We start from the raw sequence: 18,932 nt of genomic DNA, 5'->3' as shown, positions 1-18,932 counted from the left end.
ATTTTTATTCTAATTATTATTATTAACTTTTATTTATAAAGGTGTGTACACACAGTGAGTTATTTGCTTGCGATTTTGACTATATAGTCAAAATCGCAAGGAAAGTTAGTGCGATACCGATGTGTGGTCCTGCGAGGTCGGTATTGCAAGCCTAGATAGATCGTGCAGGCAAGTCAATTTTGACTATCTAGTACAGGCAAGTCCAAACTGCGGCCCTCCAGCTGTTGAGAAACTACACATCCCAGCATGCCCTGACACAGTTTTAGCATTCTCTGAAAGCAAAACTGTGTCAGGGCATGCTGGGATATGTAGTTTCACAACAGCTGGAGGGCCGCAGTTTGGACATGCCTGATCTAGTATAAAAGTAGAGTCAAAATTGACAGTTAGCCAAAATCGCACATAACCAGTATCGCAAGCACAGGCATCTATGCTTGTGATACCAACCACAATCCCAATCGCATAATGAGAATCAGGCATATCCCGAATCTCACTGTGTGTACACACCTTAAGTCAAAACAAATTGTACACAACGCCATATTGAGTAAACATAGAATACTGTAACCGGGTATAAAAGCATAAATACAATATGCAATGGCATATCAAAACACAAGTATTTAGCATAATACCAAATATCACAACACAAACTGTGTAGACTAAATAAGAGGGGAAGGGGTGGGTCAACTTAATGAAGCTAACAGGAGCTTACAGAGTCCAGTTGATTCAATGCTCAGTGAACCTTTACTCAACATATGGGTGAACAGAGTCAAGGTCACATAAGAGGAGAAGGAGACAAGGGAACAGAGCAGAGAACTGGTGACAAGGATAGTGCCAGGGATGAACAAGAGGGAGGAGGGAGTTTATACACTCATGTGCCAGAGACCACCGCTTCCATTCCCAGTACATGCCAGCACTTCCACGCATTAAATGGTATCATCAACAACTGAAGTGCTATATCTAGGCAGATCTGTCTACAATCTGTTGTCATATAATCTGATTGAGGCTTGATAGTAGGTGCCAGAGAGATAAGTCACTCCCTCTCCAAAATCAAAACAAAATCTGGATTTTAGAGTACAAAAAATGTCAAGGGTGTACTGTGACTTTACAACATCAGGGAAAACATCCAGTGTGCGACACCACCGTGGCTGGCGAAAAACAATCATGGACAGTGTCGTCTGGCATGCAATGTAAAATCTATCCTGCGTGTGCCATTGCAGTAAATAACAGCAAAGTGTAATACTGGGGCCACAGGTAACATCAGCGTTTGATCAGTGCAACGTGTTCATTCAGGCCCCATTGCTGACCCCACGGCCAAAGGCTCTGCGCATCGCCTGGGCTTGTGAAGACCACCACTGGATGCACGACGGCTGGAGACATGCAGCCTGGCCTGACAAGTCAACTGTTTCGAGCAGACAGAAGATCACATGTGTGGAGAAAACCCTACGAGGCAATGGACATCACATGCCAACAAGGGACAGTCAAGGGAGGCGGTGGCTCTGTTATGGGGTTGTGTTTTCAGCTGGAGATCATTTGGACCCCGGATACATGGGCAATATCACTGGGAGAGTATTCCTTTGAATTTAGCATCATGAGCTGACCTCCTTGTTCAACAGATTTGGAATGCAGTTCAATGTACCATGAATGGCAGGGTTCCACCACCAGCGTATATATTAGGGAATTGTGGATCATTATTCACAAGACATGGTGTACAGTGCACATATACACAATGGGGGTAATTCCAAGTTGATCGCAGCAGGATTTTTTATAGCAACTGGGCAAAACCATGTGCACTGCAGGGGAGGCAGATATAACATGTGCAGAAAGAGTTAGATTTGGGTGGGTTATATTGTTTCTGTGCAGGGTAAATACTGCTTTATTTTTACACTGCAAATTAGATTGCAGATTGAACACACCACACCCAAATCTAACTCTGCTGCGATCAACTTGGAATTACCCCCAATACTCAAGACAGCACGTGACGTCTATGCATCGTTGTGTTATTGTTCTAATCAAATTGAAAGGAGGACCTACACGTTACTAGGCAAGTGTCTCAGTGTTTCTGGCACATGAGTTACTAAGGAGAAGGGGTTACAGTTGCAGGGTGAACTGGGAAGGATGAAGACTTATCTATAACAGGTACAAATACATAATTCTACTCTATGCACACAGTGGAAAATGGATACTTACCATAGTCTCTCAAGAGCTGAGCAAGGGTCTGGACCAGCGAATCTGGAGCTTCAGTCCTCATTTACCTATGACCAGGAAAACAAAGTAATTACTACAATCATATAGTTACATATATGAAATGGGCAAAAATAGTGGACAACCGAATATCAGTCATACTTGCTTGTTGTTCTTTTCATTCCAAAACTACAGACATTGATATGGAGTTGCCAGGAGTGAAGGTAAATTAAATATAGTACCAATGCCTTAATTTCACATTATCTGTGTCATTTTCTCTTTTATTCACTCAGTCTTCATCTCTTTTATCAGTCTAAGTTCTACTCCTTGCTGGATCTCAGTTGGGTAATCCTACTCTTTGCAATCCCTGTGATGGTATCCGTTCAGATGGTCGACAATGTTAAGGTCGATACTCATTAGGTCGACCACTATTGGTCGACATTGACATGTCGGCATGGACAAATGGTTGGCACATGAAAATGATCGACACGTGGAAGGTCGACACATGAAAAGGTCGACATGAGTGGGGGGGTTTGAAATTCTTTTTTGGAACTTTTTCAAACTTTACGATCCACGTGGACTATGATTGGGAACGATAACCTGTGCCGAGTGCAGCGGTAGCGGAGCGAGGCACCTTGCCCGAAGCGTGGCGAGCCATGCGAGGGCACATGGTACACTAATTGGGGTTCCCCGTCACTTTACACAGAAAACGACACCAAAAAAGGTAAAAAAACTCATGTCGACCTTTGCACGTGTGTCGACTTTTCTTGTGTCAACCATATGTCCATGTCGACCAATAGTAGTGGACCTTAACATTGTCGACCACTCATACCGGAAACCCTCTGTGATGGCATAAACACCCTGGATTGTCATCCTAATTCAGCAGCAGATGGACTGAGAAGATGCTCAATATCCCTTCACCACTGCCCCCCGTTCCCAAATGATATATAAAAAAAGGATTATATTGTACAATATATATTGTGTGCATTATCCTAATGCACACAAGAGAAAAGCTTAGCCAAAGCAATATACATGCTGAAGGTCTAGAAACACAGAATCTGACAGCAGGTAAGAACCACTTTGCCAATCTAGTCTGCCCCTTTTTTAACCTTATGGTAACCTCAACCCCAATTTGATCTTTAGTTCTTTGTAAGGATATCCATTAAATATATATCCCAAGCATGTTTAAATAACTCAACTGTATTAGGCTCAACCACCTCTGATGGGAGGCTATTCCACTTGTCACCTACCATTTCTGTGAAATAATTTTTCTCCAAAGGTCCCATGAACCTACCTTTCTCCAGTTTCAGTGCATGGCCTCATGTTCTAATACTTCTCTTTCTTTTAAGAATGTTTCCTCCTGTACCTTGTTAAAGCCCTTGATATATTTGAAAGTCTCCATCATGTCCACCCTTTCCCTTCTTTTAGTCTTTCTGGGGAAGTTTTGTGATGTTATGATGTGTTGACCACAGTTTGGAGCAATTGTACCACCTGATTTCCTTGCTTTACGCAGTGTGACCGGATGACCTCACTTGACCAGGCAACACCAATTTTTGGGCCTAATTCAGCATGGATCGCTATTCAGAGATTTTGCAAATTTAAAGATACTATCGACTGACATGTGTTTGTGTAGAACGACATGTGTAGCGTTCACACTACACACGCACGAGGGGTAATAGTAACAGAAATTGCGTACAGATCAAAATCGCAATGTAGTCGCTGTTTGACTGACAGGAAGCTAGCGTTTCTGGGCGAAAACCTGCCGTTTTCTAGGTGTGGCAGAAAAAACGCAGGGGTACCCAATGCGTTTTTGGGGCCGTTATCCAACGTCAGCGCAGACCTCTTTCAGGCCGTCTCAGTCGCAAATTAGTGGCAGCCTCAGACCTACTTACATTTGTTCAGATGGCAAAAAATCTTCGAAGTTATGGAAATTGTGTATGCATCTGCGAACGGATAGCAATATGCGATGCATTCGCAAACTTGCATAGGGCGTTTTTTCTTCCTGTCGGGGCGGCGCCTTTCTACTCGCAGACAGCTGCAATTTCTCAGAATAACGATCCATGCTGAATTAGGCCCTCTGCCCACTGACTTGGAATAGAAAGTGGTTACTCATCCCTGAGTAACCTGTACAGTAGGCGGGTAACCTACTGCCATCACCAGGCTCCCATACGGCACCTGCAGCCGCTTGTTAAACCATGCTGCACCTGGAACCGACTATGTCTGGGTAAGCGTGGACATGCCACTGCAACACCTCCTGGTTGATGGTGGTTTATTCACACTGGTCCCTTACTATCTGCATGACATCCCACTGCTCCCCATAACATTGATACAGTGCTAGTGACAATCCCACTGCTACCCTTAAGAGTGATACAGTGCTAGTGACAATCCCACTGCTACACTTGGGAGTGATACAGTGCTAGTGACATGCCACTGCTCCCCATAACAGTGATATAGTATTAGTGACATACCACTGCTCCCCGTTACAGTGATACAGTGCTAGTGACATACCACTGCTCCCGTAACAGTGATACAATGCTAATGACATACCACTGCTCCTGTAACAGTGATACAGTGCTGTTGACATCACACTGCTCCCCTTAACAGTGATATAGTATTAGTGACATACCACTGCTCCCCGTAACAGTGATACAGTGCTAGTGACATCCCACTGCTATTCGTTACAGTGATACAGTGCTAGTGACATCCCATTGCTCCCGTAACATCGATACTGTGCTGGTGATATCCCACTGCTCCCCATAACAGCAATACAGTGCTAGTGACACCCCACTGCTCCCCATAACAGTGATACAGTGCTAGTGAAAGCCCACTGCTCCCCGAAAAACAGCGACACAGTGCTAGTGACATACCACTGCACCTGTAACAGTGATACAGTGCTAGTGACATCCCACTGCTCCCCATAACAGTGATACAGTATTAGTGACATACCACTGCTCCCCGTTACAGTGATACAGTGCTAGTGACATCCCACTGCTCCCGTAACAGTGATACAATGCTAATGACATACCACTGCTCCTGTAACAGTGATACAGTGTTGTTGACATCACACTGCTCCCCTTAACAGTGATATAGTATTAGTGACATACCACTGCTCCCAGTAACAGTGATACAGTGCTAGTGACATCCCACTGCTATTCGTTACAGTGATACAGTGCTAGTGACATCCCATTGCTCCCGTAACATCGATACTGTGCTAGTGATATCCCACTGCTCCCCATAACAGCAATACAGTGCTAGTGACACCCCACTGCTCCCCATAACAGTGATACAGTGCTAGTGACAGCCCACTGCTCCCCGAAACAGCGACACAGTGCTAGTGACATACCACTGCTCCTGTAACAGTGATACAGTGCTAGTGACATCCCACTGCTCCCCGTAACAGTGATACAGTGCTAGTGGCATCCCACTGCTCCCCATAATAGCGATACAGTGCTAGTGACATCCCACTGCTCGCCGAAACAGTAATACAGTACAAGTGACATCCCACTGCTCCCCATTACAGTGATACACTGCTAGTGACATACCACTGCTCCCATAACAGTGATACAGTGCTGGTGACATCCCACTGCTTCCCATAACAGCGATACAGTGCTAGTGACATCCCACTGTTCCCTGTAACAGTGATACAGCGCTAGTGACATATCACTGCTCGCGTAACAGCGACACAGTGTTGATAACATCCCACTGCTCCCTGTAACAGCAATACAGTGCTAATGACATCCCACTGCTCCCCGTTACAGTGATACAGTGCTAGATACATACCACTGCTCCTGTAACAGTGATACAGTGCTAGTGAAATACCACTGCTCCTGTAACAGTGATATGGTGCTAGTGACATACCACTGCTCCTATAACAGTGATACAGTGCAGGTGACATCACACTGCTTCCCATAACAGCAATACAGTTCTAGTGACATCCCACTGTTCCCTGTAACAGTGATACAGCGCTAGTGACATACCACTGCTCCTGTAACAGTGCTACAGTGCTGGTGACATCCCATTGCCCCCCGTAACAGTGATACAGTGCTGGTGACATCCCATTGCCCCCCGTAACAGTGATATAGAGCTAGTGACATACCACTGCTCCCTGTAACAGTGATACAGTGCTAGTGACATACCACTGCTCCCGTAACAGTAATATAGTACTAGTGAAATACCATTGCTCGCCGTAATAGTGATACAGTGCTAGTGACATACCACTGCTTCCGTAACAGTGATACAGTGCTAGTGACATACCACTGCTCCCAATAACAGTGATACAGTACTAGTGACATCCCACTGCTACCCATAACAGCAATACTGTGCTAGTGACATCCCACTACTCCCCATTACAGTGATACAGTGCTGGTGACATCCCACTGCTTCCCATAACAGCAATACAGTGCTAGCGACATCCCACTGTTCCCTGTTACAGTGATACTGCGCTAGTGACATATCACTGCTCCCATAACAGCGACACAGTGTTGGTGACATCCCACTGCTCCCTGTAACAGCAACACAGTGCTAATGACATCCCACTGCTCCCTGTAACAGTGATACAGTGCTAGTGACATACCACTGCTCCTGTAAAAAAGATACAGTGCTAGTGACATACCACTGCTCCTGTAAAAAAGATACAGTGCTAGTGACATACCACAGCTCCCTATAACAGTGATACAGTGCTGGTGACATCCCACTGCTCCCCGTAATAGCGATACAGTGCTAGTGACATAACACTGATCCTGTAACAGCGATACAGTGCTAGTGACATCCCACTGCTCCCCATAACAGCAATACAGTGCTAGTGACACCCCACTGCTCCCCATAACAGTGACATAGTGCCAGTGACACCCGACTTATCCCCGAAACAGTTATACAGTGCTAGTGACATCCCACTGCTCTCCATAATAGTGATAGAGTACTAGTGACATTTCACTGCTCCACATAACAATGATACAGTGCTAGTGACATCCCACTGCTCCCTGTAACAGTGATACAGTGCTAGTGACATACCACTGCTCCTGTAACAGTGATAAAGTGCTGGCGACATCCCACTGCTCCCCGTAACAGTGATACAGTGCTAGTGACATCCCACTGCTCCTGTAACAGTGATACAGTACTAGTGACATCATCACTGCTACCCGTAACAGTGATACAGTGCTAGTGACATCCCACTGCTCCCCGTAACAGTGATACAGTGCTAGTGACATACCACTGCTCCTGTAACAGTGATACAGTGCTGGTGACATCCCACTGCTCCCCGTAACAGCGACACAGTGCTAATGACATCCCAATGCTCCTGTAACAGTGATACAGTGCTGGTGACATCCCACTGCTCCCCGTAACAGCGACACAGTGCTAATGACATCCCACTGCTCCCCGTAACAGTGATACAGTGCTAGTGACATCCCACTGCTCCTGTAACAGTGATACAGTACTAGTGACATCATCACTGCTCCCCGTTACAGTGATACAGTGCTAGTGACATCCCACTGCTCCCCGTAACAGTGATACAGTGCTAGTGACATACCACTGCTCCTGTAACAGTGATACAGTGCTGGTGATATCCCACTGCTCCCCAAAACAGCGAGACAGTGCTAGTGACATACCACTGCTCCTGTAACAGTGATACAGTGCTGGTGACATTCCACTGCTCCCCGTAACAGCGACACAGTGCTAATGACATCCCACTGCTCCCCGTAACAGTGATACAGTGCTAGTGACAGCCCACTGCTCCCTGTTACAGCGACACAGTGCTAATGATATCCCACTGCTCCCCGTAACAGTGCTAGTGATATACCACTGCTCCTGTAACAGCGACACAGTGCTAGTGACATACCACTGCTCCTGTAACAGTGGTACAGTGCTAGTGACATCCCGCTGCTCCCCAAAACAGCAATACAGTGCTAGTGACACCCCACTGCTCCCCATAACAGTGATACAGTGCTAGTGACAGCCCACTGCTCCCCGAAACAGCGACACAGTGCTAGTGACATACCACTGCTCCTTTAACAGTGATACATTGCTAGTGACATACCACTGCTCCTGTAACAGTGGTACAGTGCTAGTGACATCCCGCTGCTCCTCAAAACAGCAATACAGTGCTAGTGACACCCCACTGCTCCCCGTTACAGCGACACAGTGCTAATGATATCCCACTGCTCCCCGTAACAGTGCTAGTGATATACCACTGCTCCTGTAACAGCGATACAGTGCTAGTGACATACCACTGCTCCTGTAAGTGATACAGTGCTAGTGACATCCCACTGCTCCCCAAAACAGTGATACAGTACTAGTGACAGCCCACTGCTCCCCGAAACAGCGACACAGTGCTAGTGACATACCATTGCTCCTTTAACAGTGATACATTGCTAGTGACATCCCACTGCTCCCCAAAACAGCAATACAGTGCTAGTGACACCCACTGCTCCCCATAACAGTGATACAGTGCTAGTGACAGCCCACTGCTCCCCGAAACAGCGACACAGTGCTAGTGACAGCCCACTGCTCCTGTAACAGTGATACAGTGCTAGTGACAGCCCACTGCTCCTGTAACAGTGATACAGTGTTGTTGACATCACACTGCTCCCCTTAACAGTGATATAGTATTAGTGACATACCACTGCTCCCAGTAACAGTGATACAGTGCTAGTGACATCCCACTGCTCCCCGTAACAGTGATACAGTGCTGGTGACATCCCACTGCTCCCCGTAACAGTGATACAGTGCTGGTGACATCCCACTGCTCCCCGTAACAGTGATACAGTGCTAGTGACAGCCCAATGCTCCCCGTTACAGCGACACAGTGCTAATGATATCCCACTGCTCCCCGTAACAGTGCTAGTGATATACCACTGCTCCTGTAACAGCGACACAGTGCTAGTGACATACCACTGCTCCTGTAACAGTGGTACAGTGCTAGTGACATCCCGCTGCTCCCCAAAACAGCAATACAGTGCTAGTGACACCCCACTGCTCCCCATAACAGTGATACAGTGCTAGTGACAGCCCACTGCTCCCCGAAACAGCGACACAGTGCTAGTGACATACCACTGCTCCTTTAACAGTGATACAGTGCTAGTGACATCCCACTGCTCCTCAAAACAGCAATACAGTGCTAGTGACACCCACTGCTCCCCATAACAGTGATACAGTGCTAGTGACAGCCCACTGCTCCCCGTTACAGCGACACAGTGCTAATGATATCCCACTGCTCCCCGTAACAGTGCTAGTGATATACCACTGCTCCTGTAACAGCGACACAGTGCTAGTGACATACCACTGCTCCTGTAACAGTGGTACAGTGCTAGTGACATCCCGCTGCTCCCCAAAACAGCAATACAGTGCTAGTGACACCCCACTGCTCCCCATAACAGTGATACAGTGCTAGTGACAGCCCACTGCTCCCCGAAACAGCGACACAGTGCTAGTGACATACCACTGCTCCTTTAAGAAGTGATACAGTGCTAGTGACATCCCACTGCTCCTCAAAACAGCAATACAGTGCTAGTGACACCCCACTGCTCCCCGTTACAGCGACACAGTGCTAATGATATCCCACTGCTCCCCGTAACAGTGCTAGTGATATACCACTGCTCCTGTAACAGCGACACAGTGCTAGTGACATCCCACTGCTCCCCAAAACAGTGATACAGTACTAGTGACAGCCCACTGCTCCCCGAAACAGCGACACAGTGCTAGTGACATACCATTGCTCCTTTAACAGTGATACAGTGCTAGTGACATCCCACTGCTCCCCAAAACAGCAATACAGTGCTAGTGACACCCCACTGCTCCCCATAACAGTGATACAGTGCTAGTGACAGCCCACTGCTCCCCGAAACAGCGACACAGTGCTAGTGACATACCACTGCTCCTGTAACAGTGATACAGTGCTAGTGACATCCCACTGCTCCCCAAAACAGCAATACAGTGCTAGTGACACCCCACTGCTCCCCATAACAGTGATACAGTGCTAGTGACAGCCCACTGCTCCCCGAAACAGCGACACAGTGCTAGTGACAGCCCACTGCTCCTGTAACAGTGATACAGTGTTGTTGACATCACACTGCTCCCCTTAACAGTGATATAGTATTAGTGACATACCACTGCTCCCAGTAACAGTGATACAGTGCTAGTGACAGCCCACTGCTCCTGTAACAGTGATACAGTGCTGGTGACATCCCACTGCTCCCCGTAACAGTGATACAGTGTTGTTGACATCACACTGCTCCCCTTAACAGTGATATAGTATTAGTGACATACCACTGCTCCCAGTAACAGTGATACAGTGCTAGTGACAGCCCACTGCTCCTGTAACAGTGATACAGTGCTAGTGACATCCCACTGCTCCCTGTAACAGTGATACAGTGCTAGTGACATACCACTGACTGCTCCCGTAATAGTGATACAATGCTAGTGACATACCACTGCTCCTGTAACAGTGATACAGTGCTGGTGACATCCCACTGTTTCCGTAAGGGACACAGAGCTAGTAAAACTAGTAACAGATGACTTCTACCATAATTGTACTAATTGTAATAATAGTGACACACCACTGCTCTCCATATACTAATGTAACCAGTGGTCCCAATAACAGCATATAGTAACAGGAGATAACAGTAATATAATACTACTCCCACTAATCAAGTTTTACAGCAAATACGATGCATGCTTTTCTCCTACCAGCAATATCAGAGGAGCTGCAGAATATAGGTATTTAATGCTATGGTACCTACAAACTCAGTAATGCAAAATTAAATAACACGATCATTATTCCTTCATCTCTACTCCACTAAACAGGAATATACTAATAAGGTAAATCGATAGGATACAGTTAACCCTTCAGCTACAATCCGACAATGTACAATTATGTGACGCATCATCACATCATACAGTTTCATTTTCTATAGCCACATTGACCTCACACACAGTGGAAATAAATAGAATATCCCTCTCCCATCTTACCTTGCCCAGAGACACACGTTGTTTTGTACCCTCACAGACTCACAGGTCACCTGCAGCTTCCTGGCTGACTCTCTCCAAATTGATGTTCCTTCCCCTCTCCCTGCTCCAGTGTAACCGCTATTCCAAAATCAGACTGCTTTGCACAAAGTCCCAGTCCCCTCCGTTTCCGGGTTTGTGTTGCAGTGAAGGCCAAGGGGAGTGAAGCCGAACACTAGTACACCCTCCTCCCAGACACAATAGAGAGCGGAGCATAGGGTAGACAGAGCGGCCTAATGCTAGAGATACAGCCTGATAATTCATGCTTTGTTGTATAGCGATGTGTATATAATGCCTTCAGTCTGTAAGCTAAATGTGGGGTGACATTTTTATTTACATTCATCATTTTTTATGTTACCGTAATCTTCCTAATATCTTGAAGCTTTTATGCACAGTGGCCTGCACTTGAAGACATTTTCAAGAGATACTTTGTTGTGGTGTGATTCAGATGCACTTGTTATAGCACACATCAATGTTATGTATAGGCTGACTATATAAATACCATCACTCAATGGGGTTAATTCAGTGCCCTGCCATTTGTTGCTCCAATGTCTGGTTGTGGGCAGCTCTTAGGGTAAGCAATTATTAGTTATTATGAGGTGTGAGAAAAAAATAAGTAAAGTGCTTTGTGACTGAGTACATGTAGGATAATTTAACCACTTAACTGACGATTTTTCCCTTCCAAACCAGTCATACATTGGTTTTGCATTTTTTTTAAATTTAATTTCTCTTACGTCTTAGAGGATGCTGGGATCCACATTAGTACCATGGGGTATAGACAGGTCCACTAGCAGCCATGGGCACTTTAAGAGTTTAATAGTGTGGGCTGGCTCCTCCCTCTATGCCCCTCCTACCAGAGCCAGTTTAGAAAATGTGCCCGGTCACAGCTAGGAGTTTTTCTAGTTTTATTATTTTTAGTAGAGTTAGGCACAGGGAGGCTGCTGGCAACAGCCTCCCTGCTTTGTGGGACTTAAGGGGGGAGTAGTGTCCAACCCTCTGAGGTTAATGGCCACTAGCTCTGCTGACAGGATACTGAGCTCCTGAGGGTGTCGATCGCAAGCCCCCGAGGCGACTGCTCGCTCCCGCAGCACTGCCGCCACCCCCTAACAGAGCCAGAAGACGTCGATGGTGAGTTGGACACCAGCGCCCCGACATGCGGGGATCCGGTGAGAATGTCAGCATCAGGGTGGGAGCGCACCGCTGAAGCTGTGCTCCGGAGGGGTCAGAGGTACAGTGTGCGGCGCTGTGAGGAGTGCCCTGGGCCAGCGCAAACACCCTTACACAGGTCACTTTTGCTATCAGGGACATATGTAATGCTGCTAGCGCCATTACCTCAGGCCAGTATAATATGTATAAGTGCGGGAAGATGCGCCATTTTAGGGGGCGGAGCTTCTCAGAGCGGATCCAGCACTCACCAGCGCCATTTTCTCCCTGCAGATCACACTACAGAGACGCTGACAGGGTGCGCTGACCCTCCACATAACTCCAGCTATCCTGTGCGGTACCATGGGGCTATAGAAGGGGGGAAGAGTATTCAACTGTGTAGTCTGTTTAGGTTACTCAGTCAGCGCCAGACATTTATTATACAACTGTCTACTGGGGCGCTGTGTGGGCTGGCTCCATAACTCTGTGTCTCTCTGAAGGTACTTGGGGGAAACTGTGTCTGACATTTTCCTCTGTGTGTGTGTGTGTGTGTGTGTGTGTGTGTGTGTGTACTATATATCTCATATTCTACTCCCACTACCTCAACAAACTCTCCTAATATATGCCCAAAGAAGCATGCTCTTGCCCAGGTAATGCAAGTCGACACGGATACCAACTCTGATACGGGTGACGGTGATGGGGACATACTGCGGGGGGAAGCATCCCTTGCTAAAGGGGTGCAGCTAATGATTGAGGCCATTTGGGACATTTTACATATTACTGACAAGGTACCTGAACAGGTCGAGGAGGCTTTCTTTACAGACAATAAGAAAGTCTCCCTTACCTTTCCTGCGTCTAGGGAATTAAACGCATTATTTGAGAAATCCAGTGAAAACCCAGAGATAACATTCCAGATCACAAAGAGCGTTCTGGTTGCTTTTCCTTTCCCTGAAGAGGATAGGAAAAAGTTGGAAAACCCTCCTATAGTAGACGCTTCTGTTTCTAGATTGTCTAACAAGGTGGTTTTACCTGTCCCTGGGTCTACCTTTTTGAAAGAGCCGGCAGACTGCAAGATTGAGACTATGCTCAAATCCATATACACTGCTTCAGGCGTGGCGCTTAGGCCCACTATTGCTTGTGCATGGATTTCTAAAGCCATAGTAAAGTGGTCAGAAGTGACATTGAAATGTTTTTACGTCACATACAGGATTCTGCGGGTTTCATGGTGGAGGCCATGAAGGACCTTGGTAATCTGACTGCACGGACGTCTACCATGGCTGTCTTGGCACGCAGGGGACTCTGGCTGCGCCAATGGGATGCGGAATCGAAGAAGAGTGTGGAGAACCTACCCATCACAGGTCAGGCTCTATTTGGGGAGGCTTTGGATGCATGGATCTCCACGGCAACCGCGGGTAAGTCAACCTTTCTTCCCTCAGCCACTCCGATGCCAAAGAAATCCTTCTCTGCATCGACAATGCAGTCCTTTCGGACCGCAAAGGTTAAGAAGTCCAAGTCCCCTTCCACCTTCTTCAGAGGTGGTCGGGGAAAATCCAGAAAACCTGCACCGGCAGGTTCCCAGGAACAGAAGCCGGGTTCTGTTTCCTCAAAATCCTCATCATGACGGTGGACCTCCCAGCCTGGAGGTCGGGCAGGTGGGAGCACGTCTACGAAATTTCAGTCAGGTCTGGGCGTCCTCAGACCTGGACCCCTGGGTACAAGATATTGTATCTCAGGGGTACAGACTGGAGTTTCAAGAGCTCCCACCTCACAGATTTTTCAAATCGGGCTTACCAGCTTTGCTGACAGAAAGGGCTATCTTACAAGAAGCCATTCAAAAATTGGAAAGGGCAAATGTAATTGTTCCAGTTCCATCTCAACTGGAAAACAAGAGTTACTATTCAAACCTTTTTGTGGTGCCGAAGCCGGACGGTTCGGTCAGACCAATATTGAACCTCAAATCGTTAAATCCATATTTGAGGAAATTCAAATTCAAGATGGAATCTCTGAGAGCGATAATCTCAGGTCTGGAGGAGGGGGAATTCCTGGTATCCTTAGATATCAAGGATGCATATCTTCACATTCCTATTTGGCCGCCACACTAGACTTATCTCAGGTTTGCGCTGTTGGACTGTCACTATCAGTTCCATTCGGCCTACCCATGGCACCGAAGGTGTTCACCATGGTAATGGAAGAGATGATGCTTCTAGTCCGCAAGCAGGGTGTGAACATAGGGGGTAATTCCAAGTTGATCGCAGCAGGAAATTTTGTAGCAGTTGGGCAAAACCATGTGCACTGCAGGGGAGGCAGATATAACATGTGCAGAGAGAGTTAGATTTGGGTGGGGTGTGTTCAATCTGCAATCTAATTTGCAGTGTAAAAATAAAGCAGCCAGTATTTACCCTGCACAGAAATAAAATAACCCACCCAAATCTAACTCTCTCTGCAAATGTTATATCTGCCACACCTGCAGTGCACATGGTTTTGCCCAACTGCTAAAAAATTTCCTGCTGCGATCAACTTGGAATTACCCCCATAATTCCATATCTGGATGATCTTCTGATAAAAGCATCGTCCAGGGAGAAGTTGTTGCAGACCATTGCTCTCACAACTCGACTGCTCCGGGATCATGGTTAGATCCTGAATCTTCCAAAGTCACATTTGGAACCGACGAGAAGACTCTCCTTCCTGGGGATGATTCTCGACACCGAAGTGCAGAGGGTGTTTCTACCAGTGGAGAAAGCTTTGGTAATCCAACCAATGGTCTGGGATGCCCTGAAGCCAGCCCGAGTATCGGTTCATCAGTGCATTCGCCTTCTGGGGGAGATGGTTGCCTCCTACGAGGCTCTACAGTACGGAAGATTTCATGCACGGTCTTTCCAGCTGGATCTTCTGGACAAATGGTCGGGATCTCCTCTTCACATGCACCAGAGGATACGTCTGTCGCCGAAAGCCAGAATCTCGCTCCTCTGGTGGCTGCAAACTTCTCACCTACTGGAGGGCTGCAGGTTCGGGATTCAGAATTGGATCCTTCTAACCACTGATGCAAGTCTCAGAGGTTGGGGAGCAGTCACCTAGGGGGAAAACTTCCAAGGAAGGTGGTCAAGTCTGGAATCCATCCTTTCAATAAACATTCTTGAACTAAGAGCCGTGTACAACGGTCTTCTACAGGCAGCACATCTTCTAAAAGATCGGGCCATTCAAGTTCAGTCGGACAATGTAACGACAGTGGCCTACATAAACAGACAAGGCGAAATGAAGAGCAGAGCTGCAATGTCAGAGGTAACAAGAATCATCCTCTGGGCGGAAAAACATGCGGTGGCGCTGTCAGCATTCTTCATTCCGGGAGTGGACAACTGGGAAGCGGACTTCCTCAGCAGACACGATCTCCATCCGGGAGAGTGGGGCCTCCACCCAGAGGTCTTTGCAGAGGTGACAAATCTTTGGGGCGTACCTCAAATAGACATGATGTCCTCACGCCTCCACAAGAAGCTTCGGAGGTATTGTTCCAGGTCAAGGGACCCACAGGCAGTGGCAGTGGATGTCCTGGTCACTCTGTGGGTGTTCAAGTCAGTGTATGTGTTCCCTCCACTTCCACTCATCCCAAGGATTCTCAAAATAGTCAAAAGAACAAGAGTTCAGGCGATCCTCATTGCTTCGGATTGGCCAAGAAGGGCTTGGTAAGCGGATCTTCTGGAGTTACTGCTGGAAGATCCAATGCCTCTTCCTCTTCGAGAGGACCTTCTGCAACAGGGGCTGTTCGCTTGTCAAGACTTACCACAGCTATGTTTGACGGCATGGAGGTTGAACGCCAGATCTTAGCTTGGAAAGGCATTCCGAAAAAGGTTATTCCTACCCTGATCCAGGCTAGGAAAAGAGTAACGTCTAAACATTACCATTGTGTGTCTTGGTGTGAATCCAAGAAGTTTCCTACGGTGGAGTTTCAACTTGGGCGGTTTCTCCTCTTCCTGCAAGCAAGTGTGGATGTGGGCCTACGTTTGGGCTCCATAAAAGTCCAGATTTCGGCTTTTTCCACTTTCTTCCAGAAACAGTTAGCTTCCCTCCCTGAGGTTCAGACTTTCTTGAAAGGGGTGCTGCACATCCTGCCTCCCTTTGTGCCTCCTTTGGCACCTTGGGATCTTAACGTGGTGTTGCAGTTCCTGCAATCAGATTGGTTCGAGCCTTTACAGGAGGTTGAGGGTCAAGTTTCTCACTTGGAAGGCGGTAACACTGTTGGCATTAGCTTCTGCTAGGCATGTGTGTCTGAATTGGGGGCGTTGTCCTGCAAGTGCCCCTACTTGATTTTCCACGAAGATAAAGCTGAGCTCCGGACGCGCCAGCAGTTTCTTCCAAAGGTTGTGTCAGCTTTTCATATCAACCATCCTATTGTGGTGCCAGTGGCTACTGACTCCTCAATTACATCAAAGTCCTTGGATGTTGTGAGTGCTTTGAGGATTTATGTGAAGAGGACTTCACGTCACAGAAAGACGGACTCTGTTTGTCCTGTATGATCCCAACAAGATTGGGTTTTCAGCTTCTTTCTCGATGGATCAGGTTCACTATCCAGCATGCTTATTCTACGGCAGGCTTGCCATGTCCAAAATCTGTTAAGGCCCACTCTACTCGTAAGGTGGGTTCTTCCTGGGCAGCTGCCTGGGGTGTCTCGGCTTTACAGGTTTGCCGAGCGGCTACTTGGTTGGGGTCAAACACATTTGCTAAGTTCTACAAGTTCGATACTTTGGCCTCTGAGGACCTAAAGTTGGTCAATCAGTTCTGCAGGAGCCTCCGCGCTCTCCCTCCCGTACTGGGAGCTTTGGTACATCCCCATGGTACTAATGTGGACCCCAGCATCCTCTAGGACGTAAGAGAAAATAGGATTTTAATTACCTACCAGTAAATCCTTTTCTCGTAGTCCGTAGAGGATGCTGGGTGCCCGCCCAGCGCTTCATTTTCCTGAAGTTGTTACTTGGTTCGGTACTCCCTTGTTACTTGGTTCAGTACTGTGTTGTTACTTGCTTAAGTACTGTTATTCAGCTGTTGCTGAGGTTGTTCAGGCTGGTTGGCCTGGTTTGCCTTGTTATGTATGAGCTGGTGTGAATCTCACCACTATCTGTGTATTTCCTTCTCTCGAAGTATGTCCGTCTCCTCGGGCACAGTTTCTAGACTGGGTCTGGTAGGAGGGGCATAGAGGGAGGAGCCAGCCCACAGTATTAAACTCTTAAAGTGCCCATGGCTCCTAGTGGACCTGTCTATACCCCATGGTACTAATGTGGACCCCAGCATCCTCTACGGACTACGAGAAAAGGATTTACTGGTAGGTAATTAAAATCCTATTATAGTTTAAAAAGTATTTTTTTTTATTTTATAACATACACATCTGCAGAACGTATCTCCTCTCAAAAACTGGAGGACACAGTGGGGCGACGCTGTTGTATGTGATCTGACCATGCCAGTTAAGTGGTGAATGGATTCCAATAAGTATTAACTATAAAGCTTATACCCCTTTCACATCGCAAAAAACAACCCGGTATCGACCTGGCATATTAGCAGGTCGACACGGGTCAGTGTGTGGTGTGAAAGGAGCCTTGGAGAATTCCCGGGTTGCCTGACCCGGTAATTGAATCCGGGTTATAAGAAGGGTTATTCCTGGGTTGAATACCAGGTCAGGCGCAGTGTGAATGGGTTGCCGGGTCGATGCGACCCGGTACCCATTTACAGCATAGGGAGAGGCGGCGTGGAGATGAGCTTATCTCCCAGCACTGTCTCCACCCCCGCCACTATGGCAACCAACTTTGCATAGTGCCGGGTCGCAAAGCCAGCAGGGGCAGTGCAGAGTCTCTAATGCCGGATCCCATCCGGGAAGGACCCATTTTCAATTCCCGGGTCGGATCCGGCATTGGAGATGTGAAAGGAGTATTATGGACATGACAGGGCCATTGGGCATAAAGGATAATGCATAATTGCAGTATATTCCTATTAATGTCGTGTTAAGCACTGCTGGTAATGTTACTGGCAGTACAAGTACAGAATCACAAAGCAAGAACATAGTCAAAGAGGTGTGGTAGAGTTCAGGTATATAGCAGGGTCTGTACAAGGAAACTCATTTAAGAGCACATCCAGGATAAGGTGAGGTTAAGGAGCTGGACTGGTCATAGGCAGGGGTGGATTGTCAGGCTTAGGAATACATTTACTAAGCAAGCCACTACTTCTCAGCGTGTTTAAGCCAGAAATTTCATACAGCAAAGATATTAAAAGCAAAACATGCCGTACTGACACAACTGCAAGTTACAGTATATAAAACTGTACGGTCAGAAGCAGGGCCGTTGAGAGCCACGCCGGGCCCCGGTAAAGGTCTAGGGGTGTGGCTTATTAAGTGGGTGTGAAAATAATTGTGGGGCCGCCGATCGTGCTCCACAAGGTGGGATGCCTTTTTAACATAGGGGTGCACATGGAAGAGGGTCTCTTCTCCCCGACCAGCTCTATCTTCCTAGAGATATTTGGGAAGATGACGCTGGCCACTAGAGAGCAAAGACTTCTATGCTTTCTATGTGCAGCGCCATCTTCCCGAAGATATCACCAGGTGGATGTCACCGGCACCTGCCGACCAGAGTACT

General features: G+C 47.2%; 1 protein-coding gene across 2 annotated transcripts in view; it reads right to left on the bottom strand.

The window, feature by feature from the left end:
* The window catches only part of STK11IP (serine/threonine kinase 11 interacting protein), a 210,636-nt gene extending 199,181 nt beyond the window's left edge, over positions 1-11,455 (bottom strand). The window contains exons 1-2 of one of the 2 annotated variants that reach the window (XM_063933797.1): positions 11,143-11,455; positions 2,185-2,249 (exon numbers count right to left, since the gene is read on the bottom strand). In XM_063933797.1, coding sequence (XP_063789867.1) covers positions 2,185-2,245 — 61 coding nt within the window. In that variant the 5' untranslated portion in view covers positions 2,246-2,249; positions 11,143-11,455. The remainder of the gene's footprint in view (positions 1-2,184; positions 2,250-11,142) is intronic. The other variant, XM_063933796.1, reaches the window with a different exon arrangement.
* Positions 11,456-18,932: the final 7,477 nt, after the last annotated feature.

The sequence above is a fragment of the Pseudophryne corroboree genome, chromosome 7 (genome assembly GCF_028390025.1).
Source record: "Pseudophryne corroboree isolate aPseCor3 chromosome 7, aPseCor3.hap2, whole genome shotgun sequence".
Lineage (NCBI taxonomy): Eukaryota > Metazoa > Chordata > Amphibia > Anura > Myobatrachidae > Pseudophryne > Pseudophryne corroboree.
The sequence above is the reverse complement of the archived record's forward strand: the minus strand, read 5'-3'. Positions and strand labels throughout refer to the sequence as shown.